General features: G+C 31.5%; 1 protein-coding gene across 3 annotated transcripts in view; it reads right to left on the reverse strand.

Moving 5' to 3' along the window:
* Positions 1–21,792, reverse strand: part of LOC148612318 (uncharacterized) — a 38,026-nt gene extending 16,234 nt beyond the window's left edge. For 2 of the 3 annotated variants that reach the window (XM_088593625.1, XM_088593626.1), the window contains exons 1-17: positions 21,720–21,792; positions 19,121–19,306; positions 17,852–17,971; positions 16,912–17,024; positions 16,494–16,600; positions 15,801–15,944; positions 15,503–15,590; positions 14,549–14,799; positions 13,037–13,226; positions 11,460–12,557; positions 9,156–10,898; positions 6,385–6,525; positions 5,282–5,353; positions 3,963–4,010; positions 1,641–1,759; positions 602–740; positions 136–209 (exon numbers count right to left, since the gene is read on the reverse strand). In XM_088593625.1, the coding sequence (XP_088449751.1) occupies positions 136–209; positions 602–740; positions 1,641–1,759; positions 3,963–4,010; positions 5,282–5,353; positions 6,385–6,525; positions 9,156–10,898; positions 11,460–12,557; positions 13,037–13,226; positions 14,549–14,799; positions 15,503–15,590; positions 15,801–15,944; positions 16,494–16,600; positions 16,912–17,024; positions 17,852–17,971; positions 19,121–19,268 (4,595 nt within the window). In that variant the 5' untranslated portion in view covers positions 19,269–19,306; positions 21,720–21,792. The remainder of the gene's footprint in view (positions 1–135; positions 210–601; positions 741–1,640; positions 1,760–3,962; positions 4,011–5,281; positions 5,354–6,384; positions 6,526–9,155; positions 10,899–11,459; positions 12,558–13,036; positions 13,227–14,548; positions 14,800–15,502; positions 15,591–15,800; positions 15,945–16,493; positions 16,601–16,911; positions 17,025–17,851; positions 17,972–19,120; positions 19,307–21,719) is intronic. The other variant, XM_088593627.1, reaches the window with a different exon arrangement.
* Positions 21,793–23,609: the final 1,817 nt, after the last annotated feature.

The following is a 23,609-nucleotide window of genomic DNA, read 5'->3' on the forward strand; positions in this document are numbered from 1 at the left end:
TACCACCATTTTTCCATTAACTTATGAACCTCATATTTTCCTGGCATTTGGAAACCATATAATATAACAAAGTTTCTCACCTTGTAATAAAAAATATACAAATTTTTGACATAGATAATTTTATACACAACATACCTGCTATGTGTTGTCTGTATCCAATTATCACTACACTGATAACAGAAAACTTTCCCACAAAACCTGCAGTGGTGCTGGAAGATAAAAGTAAAAAACACTGTATAATAAACAGCTGAGCTAAAACAAATGGTAATAAAAAGTTTGAAATAATTGTGTGCATTAGTTTTTGAAAATCTATTACCAGTATTTCAAACTACATACCAGCTAAAAAGATATTTGATGGTATATCAACATTTCACATATCTTGACTACAAAACACATATAGAGGTTGAAATTAAATATTAAGTCCTTGATTTTTTATATTTAGGGGGGCAGGAGTTGTAGCAAAAAAAGACCGGGTTATCGTATTCATTCTACATACAACCTAGGATGTGGTTTTTACAAGTATTACAACAAATTATAGCTACAATACTGAATCCATTTAACAAGTCTAAATAAGTCACTTTAGAGTAACAACATCACATACCTTCCTTATGGTAAAGCTAAATTCAGTCTGACACAACATACACTGGGAGACAGTCTTCTCATCCAACCATTTGTCTTTGGCTGCCATCTTTTGTTGGTAAGATAGTTCATCTTTTTTCTGCCAAAGTGAGTCCTTCTCTCTAAAAACAACAAAATGTCATTTGAGTTTAACACATGTAGGTTACATCATGTTCAATCATATCTATTGATGACTGAAATAAGTTTTGATGCCGTTATTTTGTCCCAGCAGACCAAGTAAGGCCCAACAATGTCATTCTTATGTTCCATAAAACATATTTTTCATCCCTTGATTTATTTTCATAGAAATGTTAAATACAGATAAGAATAATTGAAGACACTAAGACCACTAACAGTACCAGAAGTTGTGCTTTCTATGTATAAGAATTAAAAAAAAAAGTATTTTATCATAGAGAAAAATCAAAGGAACCAGGATTCAAATGGTAATAAAAAAATATAATTAAAGGATAATAACTGGGCAGGAGAAAATAGAAACACACATAACAAAGAACATAGAATGATCAAAATAGCACTTTCAATAAACCAAAAGGATATCAGCAACACAGACTCCACAAAAAAACAGCAATAGTTTGGAAGGCTGGATCAGTCTCTTTTTGTTTCAAAGGGTACAAAATTCAGTGGATAAACTCCTGGTAATATGCATATGGTAACTACACATCATGTTCTCTTCACCTAAAAAAATTCAGCAATTTGGTTCTGTAGTTTCTGAGAAGTTGCCTGTACAAAAATGTTACTTACAGGCAGACACACATGCAGACAGGGCAAAACAGTAAACCTCCCAAAAGTGTTGGGAGAAGAGACATAATCAAAAATTGGAGGGAACTACCTTCACCATGATAAATATTTTTCAAGGTATTTTTGTGTTTTGTGTAATATATGGATGGATGGATGGATGGATGGACAACATTTACCAATAATATGTACATCAAAGATGGCTATGTAAAATGAAAAAAAATGGTTTACATCTAAATAATGTCACTTTACATTTGAACTCTCTTTACCTTATAAGTTTGATTAGTTTTTTCTTCAATTGTTTTGTATCCTCCTTTAGCTGAGCAACCTCATTATCTTTGTCTTTACACAGCTCGCCTCGTTGAAGTTCCTCCTCCTTTAATTTGGTCTACAACAAAATGTAACTGACATCTCAATATCAAATCTATTCTCAAAATACCCATATCTACCAGTACAAATAATTTACACCCTTGAGGCCATAAGACTTGAGAATAAAAATAACTTGCATTAATACCGGTAATAGTAAAACAGGCATGCAGAAAACATCTATGAGAACATGACCACAACAACATACGTATGATCAAAAAACATACTATGAAGGTATTGTTTAGCTTTCAACCTGAAGTAATACTTACACTTAATTCCAAATTCATAATAATACTTTCACCAATGTTAACAAAATAAATCTTCAGTAGCCTACTATCAACTGGAATTTTTTTTTTGAAGTGGTTAAACTAAGAATTATGCAGATAATGATTTATGGTTAGAAATTTCCTGTACCTTTATCTGCAGTACCGGTATGCTTCAGAATTTTAAATTTTTAAAAAATTTCTTTCTTTTTTTTAATTGTCTTTGTGGCTTTGCATTTTCCAGGTTTGATAAAAGAAAACAATGAACTTTTGTCAATGAAAACAAATCAGTAATGCATAATTCGATTATGAAATTTGATTGTGTGGAAATGAAAAAATACAGAATTGTCAAAAATTTACCAACCATGTTTTTGGAAGGAATGGTGGTAGGCAAACCTGGCTTAAATGACCAATTGAAAACACTGAATACATTATACAATTTGTCATATTAAGTACTTCTCCGTCTAATAAATGGGCAAAACATATAAAAGGCGTGGCACATGAAGGAAAAAACGCAGAGATTTTATTACATTAACCAATTAATTATACCTGATAACCAGCAGAAATAATCAAAGTGTTTGTAAAATTTGCCTTTTTAAGATATTGATAGGTCCAATTCAGTTGAAATCCACTATGGAAAAATGGCGGCAAACTTTCCCCGCACTCTTTCCATATATAAGCAGTAAAAAAATATCTACGTCACAGATGTTTCGGGATACACTTAAAAAGCTTTTTGGTTGTTTTCTAGATGTACTGAATATATTTTAGGCAAAAATGACTAAACTAGGGAAAATGATGTGCCACCCATTGTCTGATTCTTCCACAGAATGGTACTTAAAAGGTACTAGACACCTAGTTAAGGTGAACACAGATAATTAAAAAAAAATGGGGTACAATAGCCCTTTTTTGCACCCTCTTAGCATTGTTTAAAATATGGATTATCTTGAATTAATGAGGGTACCAAGTCAATTTTGATGAAGAAAAACCTCAGCAAAGCATTCATAGTCATGTTGTTATTAATTCATACTTCTAAAAATAATATCAATTTTGTGTTAAAATTTATATTTTTGACATCAAAAGCTGTGTTTTCATTAAATTTATGATACCTCATAATATGAAAAATTTTAGCTGACACAAATTTGACACTAATTACAAGCATTTTACAACAGGCTTGTTTTTCTTGATAAAACTTCAAGATAAAAAAAAATGCATCAGCATTGCAGAAATAGACTAGTAAAGCCATCACTAATTAGCAATAGAAAACAAATAAAATAAAAAATACACAACAAATCAAACTATAACAAAGATTGATTTTCAAAACAATATCACCTAAAAAAGAAATAAGGCAAAAAAAGTGAAAGTAAAGAGCAAGGAGACCATGATAAGAAATTAAGCACTCCACATAAGAATCATGCAAAATGTAATTCATGGTTGGTAAGCCTGCATATTTTTATTTTTGATAATTTGTTTAAAATGTTATAGTAAACAGAAATTAACATGTAGCTTTTTATTCAACCCTTGTTCTTAGGAGATAAAAATTACATATTAAGAACTGCAGAATTCAAAATTAAGGGAGATAACTTTGTGAATGACAGTAAAATACAATAGGAACTGTTAGATTTTCAATATGGATTATCTCCTAAGAGCAGACAGATTGGAATGAATAATTATATATTTTATCATATAAACCTATAAAGCAACATCACAACAAAAAGAAAAATGTGTGACCTATTTCACATATTACAGAATTTGCATGATTCTTACAAAGACTACTACTTAAAATGATGAACATGGTATTCATAAATCACGGACAAAGACTATTACAAAAAAAAACAGAAACACCATAAGTGACATACATAAACTAAACGAATATATGAGCAATCTGGACTCCAGTAAAAACTTAAGTATGGAATGGGAGCACTGACTGAGAGAACTGTATCTTAGGAAAGTTTAGCTAGTTACCTGTAAAGATACAACAGACATTTTTTCTGTTTCTAGTTCTTTTGAAACCTGAAAATTAATAAGCATGCAGTTACTAGAACAGCTAAGAGGCAGGAGACAGATCGGACTTACTGACAGTAAAGCAAAAAGCTTCTTTTCTCACATAAAATTTAATGAAAGCAATTAATAGCTTAGCATTTATCAGCACTCTTAAAATCATGGCCTCTAAATTTGGATTCTCTCCATAACATTAAGGTATTCCTACTCTTAGTTTTCAGGTAACTGTACTGTCATGGTTTCAAATAAAATTTTAATTAAGAAATGTAGAAAAATTATCTACCAGCAAATAATTTTCTATAGAAAAATAGTAATATCACTTAGAAATCTTGAACAAAAATATGACCTTAAGGATGTTCATTGCTCTATTCAAGAATAACAAAGTTTTAAGGGGTGTGAAATCTTATAAGATCTTTAATGCTAGAATAATATAAGTAGAAAAACAATTGTTGGGTCAGTGTGTTAGTTTTTGAGATAGACACATTTGAAATTTTGCAGGAAAAGAATTTCTTTAGACTTTCATAGGCTTTGTCTCAGTAGGAATTTTTATCTGTTAAAAACCCCCAAAAACAAGGAGTCATAAAAACTTCTCAAATGACAAAAAATATCTATGCTATGAAATGGATAAAATGAGAGGAGTCCAAAAATCAGATAAAAGTTGCTGAACATGAGTAGCAAACACCCTTAACTATGACAAAATCTGACCTGTGTTTCACAGAAAGAAATGTTTCACATTTTGAAGGCAAATCAAGGGCAAACTTTCATATAGGCAATCAAGAAACATTGGCTAGTTTAAAGTCTATTAAGGGTTGGTAAACAAAATAGGAAAACACAAACTTATTCCAAGAAATAAAAATAAACAACTAAAATTAAAAGTCAAAATGAGGAAACACATGTAAATGATGTATGCAAACTATAGAGTTCATGCTGCAATGCCCTGTAGCTCATTAGACAGAAAGTAATAAACTTCCATGTTTTTTAAAATATATCTTTTCTCTTTTACAGTAAAATTTTTTATCAATTTTACTATCCATGTGTACACTTATAACTTTTAGGGAAATCAACTACAGACTATAAAATCCTAAAATGAAAGAACACCCTCCTTACAGTAGTTAGGTGGAGTTATAGAACCAAAAAGAACCCTTATTCAGAAAATTATATCTTCAAGTACATTAGAATTTCTTCAAAACTTGGCACATCTAGTTCAGCTCTAATCTTCTTAAAGTTTCTATCAAAGTCACATCTGTCAATGCTACAAACAGTGTTAATGTTGCATGTAATACCTGAAGCAGTTTCGACTCAACTTCCTTCTTCTCTTCATCAATGCAGGCTATCTGTCTCGCAAGTTCTTCCAGCTGTAAAGATAAAAGGATCATATAAGTGATAAAATGATATACCGGTACATACATACAATGACATCAGGATTATCTAGGCGGTTTCTGGGAAAATTCAGAAACATGCATGTAAAAACCCCACCGATCAGACAATTTTATATCACTCAAGGATACTTTCTCTATTTGAAAAGACCATTATTTGATCTCTGCATTACTGGCTTTGCTCAGAAATTTTTCAATAAAATCTTACAAAATTGAGGTTTTTAACAGATTATCTGCCCTTGAAATGTGCATTTTCAGTGCATTTCAATGGAATTACAACTCAATAGTCCAGCATGATATGGAGTCTAGTCTGTTTTCCTTGATTCAGATGTTTCAAATACATGTAGTCAAATTACACTATCATAATGATGGTTTTTTTCATACCATGTTTCACCAACTGCCTGATTCATACAAAGACTGACACATAATACATGTATATATTACTTCTTGACTGAAGACGCTGATCTCCAGTGAAGTGTTAATTATAAGCCAATAATGAGTGTATTCCTGCTGTTTACTGCAAGTACAATAGTTAACTTTATAGCATGGAATTGTCTCCTCTTGATTGAATGACTATCACCTGATGAGTGCATTAGATGTATGTACTTAAATGGACAATTGACATGGAGATTTAAACTTACTTTAAGATACAGATTAAATACCTATGGAATGGTAGAAATTTGAATCTCCTTACTTAAAGTTGAGACAAGCATGCTAGTATGAGACCACTGAGGCAGCTGTTTTGGTTTGAGGAACAATCTAATGACCCATAATATAAATAAGATCAAATAAATATTCCTGATTTCACAGTACATATTCATGTAATCACGTTCTGGGTCAAGCTGCAGTCTGCCCTGCGGTATGAGGATCTCCTCGTCATTCATTGAAGACCAATGGGTGGCTTCTATTGATTAGAAAGTTGTTTATTTTGGACTTAATATTTCAACATTGACTTCAGTATATAACTCTACATGTATTTCTAATAAGCAGATAAAGTGAATCCAAATTACCTCATGCTCCTGTTTATCTTGTTCTTGTGACCTACGACCTTTTATCTCAGACATTTCTTGCTCCAATTTGATGATAAGCTCTTCTTGTTCACCTATTTTATCTCTCATATAAGATATACTTGTATCTTGTTCTGAAAATGTCTGAAAAAAAAACCCAAAGAATTTAGTTTCTCACTTAAGAACCACTATGAAAATGTCAGAGGGGGATGCAGACACTTTGAAAAGGAGGGGTCCAAGAAAAAGGTGGTTGCTAGGACATTATTTGCAATTTTTTGTAAATTTTACACAAGAAAATGACAAATTTTACAATAAAAAGGAGGGGTGCCAACCCCCTGCACTCTCCCCCTGGATCTGCCACTAAATGTTTATATTGTTTGTATATCTGAAGCCCACACAAGTTTAAATTATGTATCAGGATTTCACGTACATGAAGTTATTACCAGAGAAAGAACAGAATACCAATTTTATAGATTATAACAAATGTGTGTTGAATGAATAAAGGTAAGATTGAACAAGATTTTCTTTTATACATGCTTATATACATTTGTACATTGACCATTTTACTCTGATAGCCCACAAAAACAGTTCTGGCCTTTTTATCTGATTTAATTTGTCAAACTACCATCTGTTTCCTTTTTCTGCTATACTGTAAACATACTAATTTTCAATATTTTAGCTGTGGGCAGAAAACCATGAAAAATAGTAAGCACAAAATTGATTTTTAACTTTATATAATGCTAATCATTTTATAGAAAGCACGAAAATTGATACCTGTGAAAATTTTCACTGGACAGAATCTGTGAAAATTAGCAACTGCGAAAATTAATACATTTACAGTACTTGTATATACCTTATAAGCTCTTCTGCCTTATTTTCTACATATTTGGATATAGCAATTTGGAACAGAGTGATACTGATTTCAATACAAATCTAGCTAGGCTTCAGAATGATTTAAATAGCTCTGCAGCTAGAAATCAACCCTATATGTAACTAATGAAAAATGCCTGTGCAATTGTTTTTGTGCACTGTCTTTCTAGTTTAAATAGCTGTTTATTATGGGGTTAATTACCATACATGCATGAATATACATCTTTATCAACTCCAAAAAACAGTCTCTGTCTTTTTTATTTAAATTCATTACATAGAAAGCAGTGATTTACCAAATGTTCCCAGTGTAATTTTTTTCGATAAATCACACTGAAATAAATTCGGTAATTTCACTCTTGCACTTTTTCCCGCCAAAACATCACAACAGGAATATCAATCAGTCGTTCATAAATTTTAAATTTACGTTGAAATAGCGATGAATAATAGAGGAAATCTATATAATAAATAGGATAATCAATTTGTTATCATGAATAACCAAAACATCATTACTTGTGCCAAGAACACACATTAAATCTAGGCGTTCTTCGGCACTTGTGATCATATTTTGGTTATTCACTCTTTCCAATTAATTATTCTATTATCAGGGGCTGCTCTGGCTTTCAAAATTCTGTCGCCAGAAAAATCGCCAGCTGCCAATTTTTGTCGCCAATTTTCAGAAATTAGAGTCCAATGGGAGTTAAAAAATTTTTTCTAATTTTTTTTAAATATGACAGTATCAAGTCATGACTTCATCAAAATAACCCCTTCATTTATGACATACATGTATCCAAGATTCACTCTTGATGCATGTATAAAGCAGGTTTTGAGCTCTAGTCTTAGTCAGAATATAAAATCATTAGTCACTTTATATGCAAGATAATAAAGTAATACTCCAGAAAAAGGTGTTTTATTTCTATAATGGACTTTATATTACTATGTTTATATAGTCCCTAATTTCAAAACATGTTCATTGTTGACCACTGTCCTTTGTGATCTAATAAAGTTTATCTTAAAATTTAATTTTGTTTTTTATTTATAAATCTTCAACAAATTTGATTCTTTTTTCAAGTGATAAAATTTCTAGCAAACTACCATTTACCATTAATTGTGTCCCTTTTCAATTATCTCGAATTCTATTTATCTGAATATAATTAGAATTTGGGAATCCCCATCTATTTGTTTACCGATTTTCCCACCAAAAAAGGCACATGACAAAAGTGTAAATAAATGTCATCCATTTTTTTTTCTTTCATCAATTCTTGCTTTTCAAAGTGTTTTAGACACTTCTTGATGGGATAATCATTGTTAATTGGATTTAATTTATTCTGTTATAAGGTAAATCTGTTTCTGAATGTATCATATGGTTTAATAGGGCTGTGAAGCTTGTATATAGCCACGTGCACATGGCCATGACTGTGTTTACCTTTGACCAGATGATAAGAGTTTTGATTGGCTCAATACTATATTTACATCTGATTGACACCTCCCAGGAGGATATTGTGAGTCAAGGTCACCTGGTCTAATTACTTTTGATTGGCTTCAGTTGTAAATTGGTTGTGGTCAATTAATTTTGACCAGGTGTCAACACAATTGTTTAATTGGAGAGAATATCCGTTGCTGACAATTTTAATATACAAAACCTAGGTGCCAAGAAAATCGCCAACTGGTTATTTTTGTCACCAGATAAAAAAAAAATCGCAAATTGCGACATTGGCAAAGCCCAGGCATTCCCTGTATTATTATCAGTAATTTGGACAAGGGAAATGACAATCAGCGTTACCTGTATTATTATTAGTAATTTGGACAAGGGAAATGACAATCAGCGTTACCTGTATTATTATTAGTAATTTGGACAAGGGAAATGACAATCCGTGAATGACATAAATGGCCTTGAAAAAACTTACCTGTGCTGTTTGTTCAAATTTAATTTGTTCAGCACTCAGTTGAAAATTAAGTGATGTAATTTCCTGCTTCAATTCTTCAATTTCTTGTTCATGGTCTGAATTTAACTTTTCCAAACCTGCAGTAGTGGATAGCTTCATTTGATCATTTTGCTCTTGTAATTGACCTAGCTCTGATTCAGCCTTGTCTTTTGCCATTTGAAAATCAGAACATTCCTGCATTTTGTCCATCAGTTCAGACTGAATTTCCTTCAATCTCTCATTCAAATTTTCCTTCTCCTCCTTATTCTCAATTCTTTCTGATTCAAGTTGTTTAATTTGTTCACATAAGTTTTCTAACTCAGCTTGCCGATTTTGTATTTGTTGTTCAGAATCATGATTTCTTGTTGTTAACTGTTCTATTTCATTTCTCAGCTCAACAACATTTTCCTGCAATTTTTCATTATCAACTTCAAGACTACTTGATTTTTGTTCAAACTCACTACACTGACTGGAAAGCTCAGATATTTTGACTTGCAAATTTCCTACATTTGTTGATAAACTATTTTTCTCCTCCTGAACTTTTTCTAAATCAGCTGCAACCTCAGTTTGTTTTGTTAATAAATCTTTTTTCTCCATCTCTAATCTTTCTTTCTCAGTATACGCCTCATTCAGCTCCGTACATGTCTGTGTCAACTGTTGTTTTATAGACTCTATATCTTTTAGTGCATCCTCAAGATGTTGTTTCAAGTTATGACGCTCAACTTCAAGTTTATTCAACACCTTTTGATTCTGGACTTGAGTATTTTCATTTTCTTTAGTACTAGTTTTCAGTTTCTGTTCTAAATCAAACTGTTTTTCCTTCAACTCTTTAATTTTTTGTTCCAGATTGGACTTTTCTTTCACAACAATGTGTAACTTTTCAGACTCTTCTTTCAGAGTTTTGCTCTCATTGCTCAATCTCTGTTGTAATTCAGACATTTTAACTTGCAAATCTTTCTTTTCCTTTTCAAGATTTTCATTCAAATCTTTCAATTCTGCTTCATTTTTCTTTCTTTTCTCAATTTCAGTATTCAGTTGTGCAACATTAGTTTGCAAGTCTTGAACACATTTTTCACAGCCTGTAAGCTGCTCTTTTAATTTGACAACCTGACTTGATTCATTTTCAACCATTTCAGACTTTTGTCTTAGCACATCTTCAGTTCTAGATGATTTTTCTCTCAATTCAGCTATTTCTGTATCCTTGGCAACACCTTTCTCTTGTAACAACTGAATTTCAGACTCTAATTTCTCTTTAGTTTCATTAGATTGCATCAACTTTTCTTGCACTGAGGTCAATTCACTTTCTTTGGTAGCTAATTTTTCAGAAATTTCATGTATAGACGTATCCAGTTCTGAACACTTGCTCACTTGATGATTCTTTTCTTGTTCAAAAGTTTCCTTTTGCTGCCTTACTTCAGCTATTTCCTTATCTTTCAATTCACATTGTTCTGATATTAAAGCTATTTTCTTCTCTAATATGTCCTTTTCTTCCATATATTTTTGTTCATTTTCTACCTTGGTCTTTTCTGAATCATCTACAGAACTTTTCAATTCCTCAAGTTGTCTGCCCTTAGTTTCAATTTTCTTTATAAGTTGATCTAACTCACAACTTTGCTGGTCCTTGTGTATAGTCAATTCATTAATAGTTTTAGTCTTTGACACTGTGGACTCCATCATTTTGGAAAGAATATTTCCAATTTCTGTACTCTGTAAGATTTCTGGAACCTGTGAAAGAAAAAAGTTCTCTAAGTTTTAATGATAAGGAAAATTAGAGGTCAACCTCACAGATGAATTCTTTTTTTTCACATAAAAAAAAGGTGCCATGCTTCATTTTCTGTAATTTAACTCTCTTGAAATTTTGTTTTTATCGATGTATATATTCTATGAACTTTAAACAATTAATCACTATCTAGTATCAACAAATGACAAGACCAACCTTCATAAAAGTACATGTACAAAAGTAAACACCAAAAAACTTGTACCTGTATAAAAAAGTTAACCACATACACATTTTGCAGGAGTCCTTATATACTACATTAGTAAGTCGTCAAATTTCTGACATAGTACAAAGAAAAAAGTAGTCTTGGATGTCATCATTCTAACTATTTTAAATCAAGACAGAAAACATCAGAAAGTTTATAATTTGATTTCTTAATCCTATAAGAACATTTTAAGAAGTTCAAGAAATATGAAATCAAAATTCCTTTTTAACATTTTCACAGTATATGTGATTTTGCAATATTTTAAACCTCTCTACATTCTCAGACAATATGATTGCTTCCTTACCTGTGTATGATCTGATATTTTGTCACCTTCTAGCAATAGTTCCATCATGACCTTCACTTCATTCATCTGTAACTCTAAATTCTTCACTAAATCCATTTTTTCTTCCAGTTTAACCTTTATTTCCTTTGTGCTACCTTTCTCAATTTGTTGACATTCCTTTAGTGATTCCAAATCTTTTTCAAAAGCATGGCATTTACTTTCTAAGACATGGTTTTTGTTATCTGATTCTGATAAATCATTTTCAAGTTTGTGTATTTGGTCAGATTTTTCTTTCACTGTATTTTCAAACAGAGTCCTTTCACATTCTGACTTTTGCAATTTTTCCTCTAAAATTTCAATGTTTTTCTCCTTTTCACTAAGAGAAGTCTGTAAACTAGTAATCTTTCCTGTATTCTCTTTATCAATTCTCTCATTTTCATTTTTTAACTTTTCTATTTCTTCATTTAGTTTTTGAATACTGTTATTGAGATTAAGATTTTCTGCCTGCAGTTTTTCTGACTCTGAATGTGCCTGATTATATTCAGAGTTCTTGTTTTCCAACTTTTCTTTGAGATCAGAGAAGCTAGAATTAAGGTCACCAATTTTGTTTTTCATACTTGTTAATTCTGCCTCATGACTAGATTGTTCATCAGTTAACTTAGATTTCATATTTTCTAACTCAAGTTCTAATTTTTTTATACTTGCAAGACTTTCCCTCTCTTTTTCAGTAAATTTATCCACTTCCATCTCCAAAGCTTCCTTCTGACCTTTTATTTCCTTGACATTTCCTTCCAAATTTTCTAACACTTTACATTTTTCATCAAAACTAGTCTGAAGTGCAGCATACTTTTTATCCTTTTCCTTGACCTCTGACCCCAATTTTAAATTTTCTGACTCTGCCTCTTTCAAGGCAACAAGAGAGTCCTGAAGCTTACTGACAGAGTCTATTTGACTACTGGCTTCATTGTTTTTCTCTAACAGCAGATTTTCCACTTTCTGCAGCAGTTCTTGATTTTTGTCTTCTTGCTTTTGTAGTTTATCTTGCATACATTTTAAATCCTCTTCTTTCTTTTCAAACTGAGTTTTATTAGAATCTACTGTGTGATGTAGATTCTTCACCTACAAATATTCATAACACATCATTCTAATATCAGATGATAATCAAGAAAACGAAAAAGTTCATATCATGATCTTAGGTTACATTAACTTTTATACTGACATGACCTCAATCTTCACATGAACAAACTTCAACACCAACATGCTGAGATGTGAAAGATTGTCATATGGAAAGAGAGAGTGCAAAATCTACAGGAATAGTTTTAGCAGTTGAAATAGAGAATCATGAAAACCACAAATAATTATTTCACTAGTGTTTTTTTCTTGTACATGCATAAGGTCTTGGAAAAAATGTTTTAAATATAATAAACTATTATAAGTCTTTAAAATCCATTGAAATTTTTCAAAATGCTTTAGTATTAAGAAAACCAAACTAAGAGAGTGTGTTTAACTTATGTAGCTAGTTCAACTCTTGTTTTATTCACAAAATTTCATGGTCTTAACAACTCAATACTCATACATTTAAATATACATGTACCCACTTCGAACTGAAGTTCAGTTTTCTGCCTTTCAGAATCATTCAGCAACTCTTTCTGACTTTGTAGCTTGTCTTCAAGGGACATAATTTGTTCAAATAATTTTTCAATTTCCTCTCCTTTTTGAGCATGCTCATTCTCCTTGACTTCCCAATCTTTCTCCTTAGTTTCTTTTTCAATAAGAATTCTATCATACCTTACGAAGAAATATAAAAATATATGCTGTAACTTTTTATTTCTACAAAAAAAATTAAAATGATAAAATGTACAATTATTCTCTCAAATGATAAAAAGGGTAATGAACAGTGAGTAACCAAAATGTTTGAGAGTGCCAAAGAAGGCCAAGGTTTAAGGAGTGTGTTAAACTTATTCAATACAAGAAATAAATCTTAGCGTTCTCTGCAGGAGTAATGATATAGATTTTTCCTTGAAGTAGCCTTGATTGAGTAAAACGTCAGAGTCTTCTTTAAGATGTATCATGATTATTTACTGTTAAAATTGTGACAATTAAGTCTCTTTTGTACAGAAATTTTCTGGAGAAAATGGACTTCAGACAAAGTATTATATATCAAACACCAACACTAGTTTGAAGTAAAGAATTGACATATAAGGTCTGTGTCCACCTTTTTAGCTTTTTACTTAAAAAAAAAAAAAAAATCATTAAATTGGAATACAGAGTAAGTAAATATTTATCCTCAATTTACTAACAGTTAAGATATTTCTAAATCAAAGAAAGTTTAATTCATCAAATCAGCTATTTTCAAACACTAACTTGGAGTAATGAAAATCGTGTTAAACTCATATTTTCAAAGCAAAGCTATAAGGAATCATAAATTACAAAAAACTTTAAGAAATCCTCACTAACTTGATACCCCCACTCCCACATTTGATAACATGCTCCTTTTGACCTCTATATTGATATGGATCACAATGGGAATATGTTATAAAGATTCTGTGAAAGTTTCATTCAATTCCATTCAGTGGTGTGGGAGGAGTAATGGATAAGAGTAGGTCCCCTCTTCTCCCCATATTCATATTTGACAATGTCCATGTTTTTCTACGTGAAACCCCCAAAATTATTTTGGAGGTGCACAATGACAACGGGAACATGTAATAAGGATTCTGTGAAAATTTCATTCAATTCCATTCAGTGGTATAGGGGAGTACTGGATAAGAGATGGGTCCCCCTGTCCCCATATTCACAAATGACTAAGTCCATGTTTTGCCATGTGAAACCCCCAAATTGATTTGGATCTAATTCTTAAAGAGGAGGTGCAAAATGAGAACATGTAATAAAGATTTTGTGAAAGTTTCATTTAATTCCATTCCGTGGTAGAGAAGGAGTAACAGATAAGAGATGGGCCCAGAAGGAAGGAAGAATGGAAAGAAAGACAGAAGGAAGTTCCGAAGGAAGGAGGGACACCCCTATCACTACATACCCCACTTTGCAACTGGTTGGTATAATAAGGGAAAGTGTAGGCAAAAAAATATTTCTCTAGCTGTTTCAATAAATCTCACTTATGTTTCAGATCACTGTAGTCCTTTGTAAGCTGCTGATTCTGTGCTTTGAAGTCAGCAAGCTGTTGGTTAAGAACATCCATTTCTCCCTGTGTGTGAGCTACAGACTGTTGGAAGACAGACTTTTGTTGCTCAAGGGCATCAATCTTGTCCTTCAGTTCTGATTGGACACTCTCAGATATTGACATCTGGTCAATATCGCCATAGTCACTGGGAGTTGTTGATAGGCCAAATTTATGTGGTGAGGGCTCCTAGAAAATTGTCAAAGAAATACAAAACAAAAAAAATCAATTAAAAAGGTATAATTCAAACCAATTTTTTTGATCTGGTAAAATTTTGTTCATCTGTTGCATGTTCAATTTGTTCATTATATTTAACTACTTTAAGAACAGTATTAAATTAATATAAAATCTGAAGTTTTAATATGTAGTTAAATCACCTGTTGTGAAAACCATGAAAATAGGTACTCTACAAATAAAATATATTTTCACAGCCAGATTATTTTCACCATTGGTTTAAAAAAAACCTTCTATTTAGAGAGATTGCCAGATTTTTTACAACTTCCCCCAATTTTAGTTTTATTTAATTCTACATTGAATCTACTAAATATAGAAAATTTATAATGCCAAATTTTTACTTGTAAAACATAATGTATTCACATCAATTTCCAAATCATTAATTTCTATGGTAAGTGTATTTATTTGTTAATATTCTAATCATAAATTCAGAAATTTGGTGTTCAATGAACACAGATAACTATAACAAATTGTCACACAGGCAAGGGAGTTTTTTGTAATGCAGGTAAATGTATCAAAATGTCAGCATAGTTTATATGCACACCATGTTGTCATATCAATGTGTTGAGTTGTATAACCAGAATTGATATGGTGAATATGTCAGAGAGACAATAACCCTTAAAGCTTCTTGTTTAAACTTTTTTAAACACTAATTTACCTGGCCAGGTATACTGATAAGACTGCTGATACTTGATGTTCTTGACCTACTAGATAAACTCCAGTTGTGAACTGCACCCAAGTTCTTCCTGCAAATAATTGAATTGAAAACAAAATGTTAAAATATGCAAATCTCACATCGTAGATATCATAATTACATATTGATGCTTTAAAGTATATCTAACATTTCTCTGTTCTAATAAAAAAAATCCTTGTATAAAGAAATTCTGTTAATTTCCATAAATATAAAAATTAAATAAATCAATAATTGTGTAGATGAAGAACAAGTCTGACTTTACCTGGCAAATGATGGCCAAGCATTATCAAGGTCATAACCTCTAGGAGCAAGGTCAAACTGAGTGTCACAGAGGTCATACAATGCATTAATCAACACATTATTCCTGTCCTGATGAAGCCAGATGGATTCAGGATAAAACCACGCACTGGAAAAGAAAACATGAAGTTGCACATATTGTTGTGCTAAGAACACCCTCATTCGTAGTACTTCCCATCAAATAACAATTTGAAAATGTACGGAAACCAAAATCACTTAAAACATATGTCATCTCTATAAAGCTACAAAGAACATTTGAAATCGATCCATCCAGAAATAACTGAAACAATTGTGAAGAAATGTCACAAATGAAAAATGAAGTTTTTTTTATGAACACAAATGAGGTAGGCACACATTTCTTTTCACTTAAATTTTTTGCCAAAAGGAAGCAATGATTTTGACAAATTAGATGAAGGGATGGCTAATAACCATCAAATTAATTTCACTTGATCTAGATATTGATTTTAGTATCAAAAATCTATATGACCATTGAAATGTTCATTTTCATCTTTTTAATGGAAGAAAAATATAAACTTTCTTAAGTTTAATTGAAAGAAATTAATAACACAATGCAACAACTTGTTGAGCCCAAACACCTGTGTAGTCAACAATACTATTGTGTAATATCATGTGAAGAAATTTGAAAATAAAAATGTACCTAGTAGCTTTGCCATTGACAATGCAAGCCTGAAGACTATCAGCCATTCTGTTGTGTACCAGACAAAATCTTAGGAATGCTCTCCCCTTACCAAGTGACGTCTTGTACTGTAAGTAATTAGATTTATCATTCATGACTTTTTCTATTTGGAAAAAGTTAGATAAACATTCATTTGGTTCCCAACGAAAAGGAGATTTCCATTGATGTGTATATGGAAAACCTCAAAAACACTAATTCAAGATTTCACAAACTTGTGTTTCTTCCCTTATACACAAAAATTGGTATCAACAATTTAAAATACTTTCACAGTAACATTTGCATGGATTGGTTATGGTACTGTATATCAATCTTATATACGCACATTAAAAATTCTCATTTAGGCCGATGAGATTCATTGTAACTTTACAAATTGACATACCTCTCCCAAGCTCTTAACATATCTGATACCATCACTGATTCCTTTGGTAGAACCCAAACAGTCACAGAAATAGTCCCAATAATCCTTCCTTCTTCCTAACATATTCTTCCTCTCTTAAAACAAATATATTGTTTACAAATTACACAATACTTATTTGATTAATAGGGATACACTTCTTAAATTATTGCTATATTGCTATTTGTTACAGATTTAAAATAAGACATGTTTGTGTAACTTCATGACAATCAATATTTTGGTCACATTTTATGAAATTAATTTGTAATAAGGCATAAAGTTATTTGCATTCAAAATTCTAAAAAATATGGGAAGTTTGTAAAGTTAAACACATCTGTAAATAGTACTACCAACATTGCCTATTGGTGTATTGTTCATGTCATGTACACTTTTGGTACTTGCACTGTTTTCATTTCATCTATGCTATTAATTACCATTCTGTGTAAGAATCATGCAATGGGTGACACATCATTTTCCCCAATTTAGTCATTTTTGTCTGAAATATATTCAGTACATCTAGAAAACAACTGATAAGCTATTTAAATTTATCTGAAGCATCTGTGACGTAGTTATTTTTTGACTGCTTATATAGGGAAAAAGTGCAGGAAAACTTTCCTGCCATTTTTCCATGATGCATTTCAACTAAAATTCGACCTATCAATATCTTCAAAGAACAAATTTTAAAAACACTTTGATGGTTATTCTGGTGGTTATCAGGTATAATTAAGTGGTTAATGCAATAAAATCTCTGCATTTTTTTCCTTGATGTGCCACACCTTCTATATATTTTGCCCGATCCTTAAACAGAGAAGTACTTGATTCAACAGCCTAGTAACTAGCAATTTTATGAACCCTGGCTTACCTTGTCCTTACAAATGTATGCCTTGATTCATGACACACTAACCTGATATATAAGTTATCCTACCTTTCATATTCCCTTGTAATAAGTATTCCAGTTTGGCACAGAATCTTTGTAACTGTTGGTTATCATCATTAATAGGAATGCGGGATTCCTCAAACTCAGATTTCAAATCATTTATACAGTCTACAAAAGAATTTAAGGACACTTATTTCATTAAATGTTACATTTTCTCATACAGATATTTACAATTCCATGCACATTGTTTAATAATTCATGATTATCATTACACAATTTATTATTCATACCATAAGTGAAAGTATGAAAGATGCACGGATCCTAACATTTCTAAGGAAATAATATTTTTATATATTGCTTAATTGCACAGGTACATGTAGTGTAACCCTTTTTCAGGAGATACTTCTTGTATTTCATGAAAGGAACATCATGGACATTGGATCAATTAAGGAAGTACATTGTAGACCTAGGGTAAGGGAAGTAACTCTCGAAGTCAGTGATGTGTTTGTATCATATTCAATTTCACCAAAGCCTATCAAACTCTAAATTGAAATAAAATGAAATCTGTCCAGGTTACTTTGATGCTAAAATAATACCTGAGATTGAGGTAAAATGCTGAATAAAACAATCAAATGATTTGTAAGAGTTGTGTCCCCTACCCTATGTCTACCTCAGTATAGCAAATTCAGTGTTGAACTACAATGTAGACTGAATGAGGTTTCTAATGTCCAAGCTAACAGAGGAAACAGTAGCAAGTCATCAATGTCTTCTATACATTGAACTTTCAAATTGTTTAAAGTCTGTAATACATGTTCTAAACTTGGCATGAAGCAGAATCTATTTGTTTGATTCTACATGTAAAAGAAATTCATTAAATACCACATACATATTTACTAAATTACAAGTTTTGGTACATGTATGACTATTTTGATATTTCAATGTTTTATATAATATATATTTCAGATCCTGATATCAAAATTTGAAACAAGTTACAATATTTAAGCAAATCAAAAGTACCTTTATGTACTTGTAACAAAGCACATTTATCAATAAAAAAACAAACTTATTTTCAACAAATGTACAGAGGACTTTCCAAATAGGATGAACAAGACGCAACATCAATAAAACTTTACACATATAATTTACAATTATACAGGAGTGTCACTTAAGCCAATGGAGGATCGAACCAGGATTCATTGAGATATATGAATATTTGCAAGTTGAAATGTTTAAATGCCCAGAAATTTACAGTAGTGTACTATAGGTCACAGGGTGTGGACTAGTGTCATTTTACATAGACTGTGCTGAACACTGTACCTAAGAGATCCTGAACAATTTTCTGCTCCTGTGGTTGTGTGAGAGCCTTTGATGCTGGAGAAGCACTTCCAGGAGATCTAGCTACTGGAGAGCCTCTAGCTGGTGAACCTACTGGTCCTGTAGCACCAGGAACTACTGGCATAGACATCTTCAGGATTAAACTATCTTATTTCATTGCCTTTTAGTCTAGATATGATATGAGAACAAAACTTTAATTAATAATCAGTGGATTATTTTGTACATGTTACTGGGTTCTTTGCCTTCAGCACTGAGGCTGAGTCTAATACTACTAAAATTCTCTACCAAAAGTAGTTAAGAACCAGCAGAACTGAAAAAGAAACTATATATATATTCAGCTACAAGACTGAAGTCATCACTATTGAAGTTTTATGGTTGTCATCATGAACTCATGGATCATTACAGTGTATCCATCTGCACCATGAAAACTGATTTGTTCAACCTGTTATAGTTTTCCTATCATCTTTCTTCTACCCCAGACTTGACTTTTTATGAGCAACTCAGCAGGTATTTATAGAAAAGCAGAGAATGCTCACCCTACCAGTGCACCTGGTCCATGATCCCAGTTTGTAGTGGAGTCTGAGTTGCTCATTTGCTTTTGTTACTTTGTATGTATTATTTTAGTTACTTTATGTTTTTTGTTGTGTTTATCTGTTTTCCATGTCTGGTCTTTGTCCCTGGATTACAAATTTTTGATTTCCTCTAGAATCTTGGTTCCCTTGATTACTCTTACTCATCACATCAAATCTGCATACATGTTCCAAAATAGAAATCATTCTGCCAACAATAAAGTGGAGAAAATGTAACTAAAATTTGTATTCAAACAAATAGACAACATAATCAAAATCAATGTAGACTTTTATGAATATAGATCTACATGTACATGTATATACTATATTTTTTAAGTTCAAAACACTTTCTAACTTTATCCAATGAACTATTTCCTACATTTGTATTTCATTTCATTTTGAGAACAAACCCCTATTTAGAGGACCTTCTTCATTTAAATTTAAGCAGCTGTTATTTTAATGCCTCATGGGTCCTTAGAATCCAGGCCAATTCAACATGAATACTGTTTGCCCTAGTACCTGTTAATTGTTTGTTCATATACATATGTATGACACTGTGATGAAATAGTTGTACATTAAAAATTGAAAGTCTGTTGTCTAGAAATAAATTGTAAGAAAAGACCAAAGAGATTGTGATCTCTTAACTGTCACTTGGTATTACAAGAAAAAGAAGACAATTTCATTTCCAAATTAAAGGGCCCCCTATGAGGCATTGTTGACAGTACAGACAATCATGATTCAGGTTAATTACCAATTACAAAAAATAACTGTGATTGATTGTTGGGGTTTAACGCCCGATCAGCAATATTTCAGCTATATTCAGGCAACAAAATAACTGTGTGTTATTTCATTATGTTTAATGGATTGTTAATGAAGACACACATGAGCTTTAATTGAATTAGCACTGATTATCCCAATGAAAGTATCTCAAAGACATCAATTTGTGACGATAAATTCAAGTAATGCTATATGATTAAAATAAAATTGTATTATTTTTTCTGATCTTATTGTCAACTTAGTAACTAAACTTGGCTAAAAACATATTTCAATGATTTAAAATAAATGATGAATACTATGATTCACTGACATCAGGGACTGATTAAAACACTACCTGTTGACACCCATAATTATTTATGCAGAAAACAATCCAACTGATTGTAGCGTTTCTTTGTAAGCTTTTCCAATATATTCTTTCTTTCCTTTTCTTCAAATAAATTATAGCGAGCACCACGAAGCGGTGTGAGCTCTACGGTTATTACCTGTACTTTCTAAATTTCCATTAAGGTTCCCAAATACGGTACCAATGAAAAAAATGTCATGTCCTGAGAGTAACAAAAAGTAACTGTCTTAACAGAGAAAATTCATCATTTCCTTCAATCAATTGAATAAAAAAAATTCCCCATTATTTAACAAGGCAGATTTTCAAATAAAAATATTGATTTCGCTTCCTGTTGAAATTTAGATAGAAATATTGCACTTGCGAAACAAAAACTGTCATCCAACGCCCACCCTTTTTGTAATGTTTTTATTATTTTGACGAATCTCGCACAGACAGTACACACATGGTAAAGCTCTAGGTGCTCGCTGATTTAGGCAATGCCTTCTCCATATTATTTATAATGGGCAAACAGACCCCAAGGGTGAATGGACCCAGGGCAAACAGACTCAGGGCAAAATGACCCAATACCCTAAATTTATGACATATGAAAATCCTGAAATTTTAACGCTTTATATTGACTTAACTGGGCACGGTCATATTTCTCATATGTGTTACTGATTTGAAACTTGAACTTTCCACTTTTTAAAGTATATTCGAACCCCGTTTTGGGGAAGTTTTTATAGAAGTTATTAGAGTAGGCGTAACGTAGATGTTGCTGTTGACTGTTGCCACAAAAATGGTCGATGTACAAGAATGAATTAATTAAACATTAAGCAGCGTGCATGCGTTGTATGGTAGAAAATGTATTCTATTTATATTCCAAGTAACAAGCATGATCAAAACGAACGCAAACCTCTTTACAAACAATAATTTCTGCGTGGCCAAATTTTAGATTTTGTTTTCATTTGTATACTAATTATACCTCCACTTAAAAAGAGGTAACTCATCACATAAGGCGTTCTATAATGATGTTGTCATATTTCGAGCTTGAACCCTAATTCCTTTAGTATTTTGAATATTCATTCAGGTTATTAAGTACCAGTCCACATAAAATTCAGACACTGCCAATGGTAAATATGCTATACTTTTACATAACGATAACCATTTCCATATTTAGATCTGCATATTTTAGTAAATCATACATTCATCTCTCACTAAAACCGACCAAATCAAACCAAATCAACAACGATAACTCTTGCAAAGTGCCAATTTCATATACAATTCATATGATTTTTATCCCAAAAGTGCAACAACCAAATAAAGAACTAAGACTGATTTTTTTGAAAGACTGCTACTAAAATACTATTTCAGTAATGGGGACAGTTTTAAAACAAAAATGAGTGTGTAAGCAATTTTTGTTTACTTAAGTCTTTGAATGCATACTATTGCAAAAAAAAAAACAAAAAAAAATATGCACATGTTGTATATGACAAAGCATGACTTGTTAGGTGTTTTACACTACATCATTGTTTTTGTTAATTTTTATTTGAAACATTTTACTCATTGGTTGTTTTCGAACTTAATGAGATGACTAATTTATAAAGTCTTGATGTAAGAAAATATTTGTCTTTTCAGAAAGGACTTGTAATTGTGCCTTGTATAAGGGCTAAAATTGCACAACTTAGTGGTAAAGCAACTTTATTGTGATGAAGACATTTTTCCTCAAGTTTGCTGTTTATAGACTCATATTTAAAAAAAATATTTTAGAACACTATACATTTTTCTTCAGTTATTAGAAAATTATCAAGAATGAACCAATTAAGAGGGTGATCCAAAACAAGTAAATAATTTTGAGTGACCTTAACCATTTCTAAATCACTGACTGTTTTTATTGTCAACTTGTGAAAACATATCCATTTTTACTATTATGAAAGATTATATTATAATTTCAAGGCTGAATACAACAAGTAAGAATGTATACTATACATTAAGAAAGAATTTAAAGAATTAGGACATAAAATCTACAGTTTTGACATTGTAAAAAAACAATGCACCAGCTGATTTATCTAGGCTTTTTTTTCTTTGTACCTTCGAGTTCTAATCTAGTATTTTCTAAACACTATTTGATGTTTCTGTGATAGTTGTCTTGACTTTCTATTGTTAAGCTCTTTAACAGATGGATCAAGTTGCTGCAGTTTCATTTTAATGGGTGATATTAGAATTTGTCCTGAATTTTCTTTGGTTTAATTCCTGTCCAGGCCTGTCAAGTCTTACACATTTTGCATGAGACTCATACATTTTAAAACTGATTTGGTGGCTTTTTCCTTTGATCTATTGTTTTTTGCCTTTGTTCTTTTTAACTTTAGCCAAATCTCACGCATTTGCATCTTGAAAGCTTAGCAGTGTTGCCAGTTACGATTTTTATGATCAATTAACCCAGTTTTATACATAACAATTTGCTGTCATTTGCCATTTAGGTCAGTTCAATCTCTATGTTTGGAGTAATTTCTTCACAGTTCTATTCTCTAGCCAGAGACGTCATTCCTGTCATTTGATATGAGTTTATCCTGGATTACATTAAACAAACCAAAACGATATCATTAACAGCTCAAATATATTATTCAATTGAATTGTATACATGGAATTCTTTATGAAAAAACTGCATGCAATAGACCTTATTTAATATACCCAACTTTTGACTTCATCTTTTTTAAAAATTGAGCAAATGGAAGTAACCCTTCGACATGGCAGACTGGTTTATTGTTCGATTTGAGCAATGGACAGCAATATAATTCAATTCAAA

This window comes from Perna viridis, chromosome 7, assembly GCF_037379345.1.
Source record: "Perna viridis isolate PV_CMFRI_1.1 ecotype Kerala chromosome 7, ASM3737934v1, whole genome shotgun sequence".
Lineage (NCBI taxonomy): Eukaryota > Metazoa > Mollusca > Bivalvia > Mytilida > Mytilidae > Perna > Perna viridis.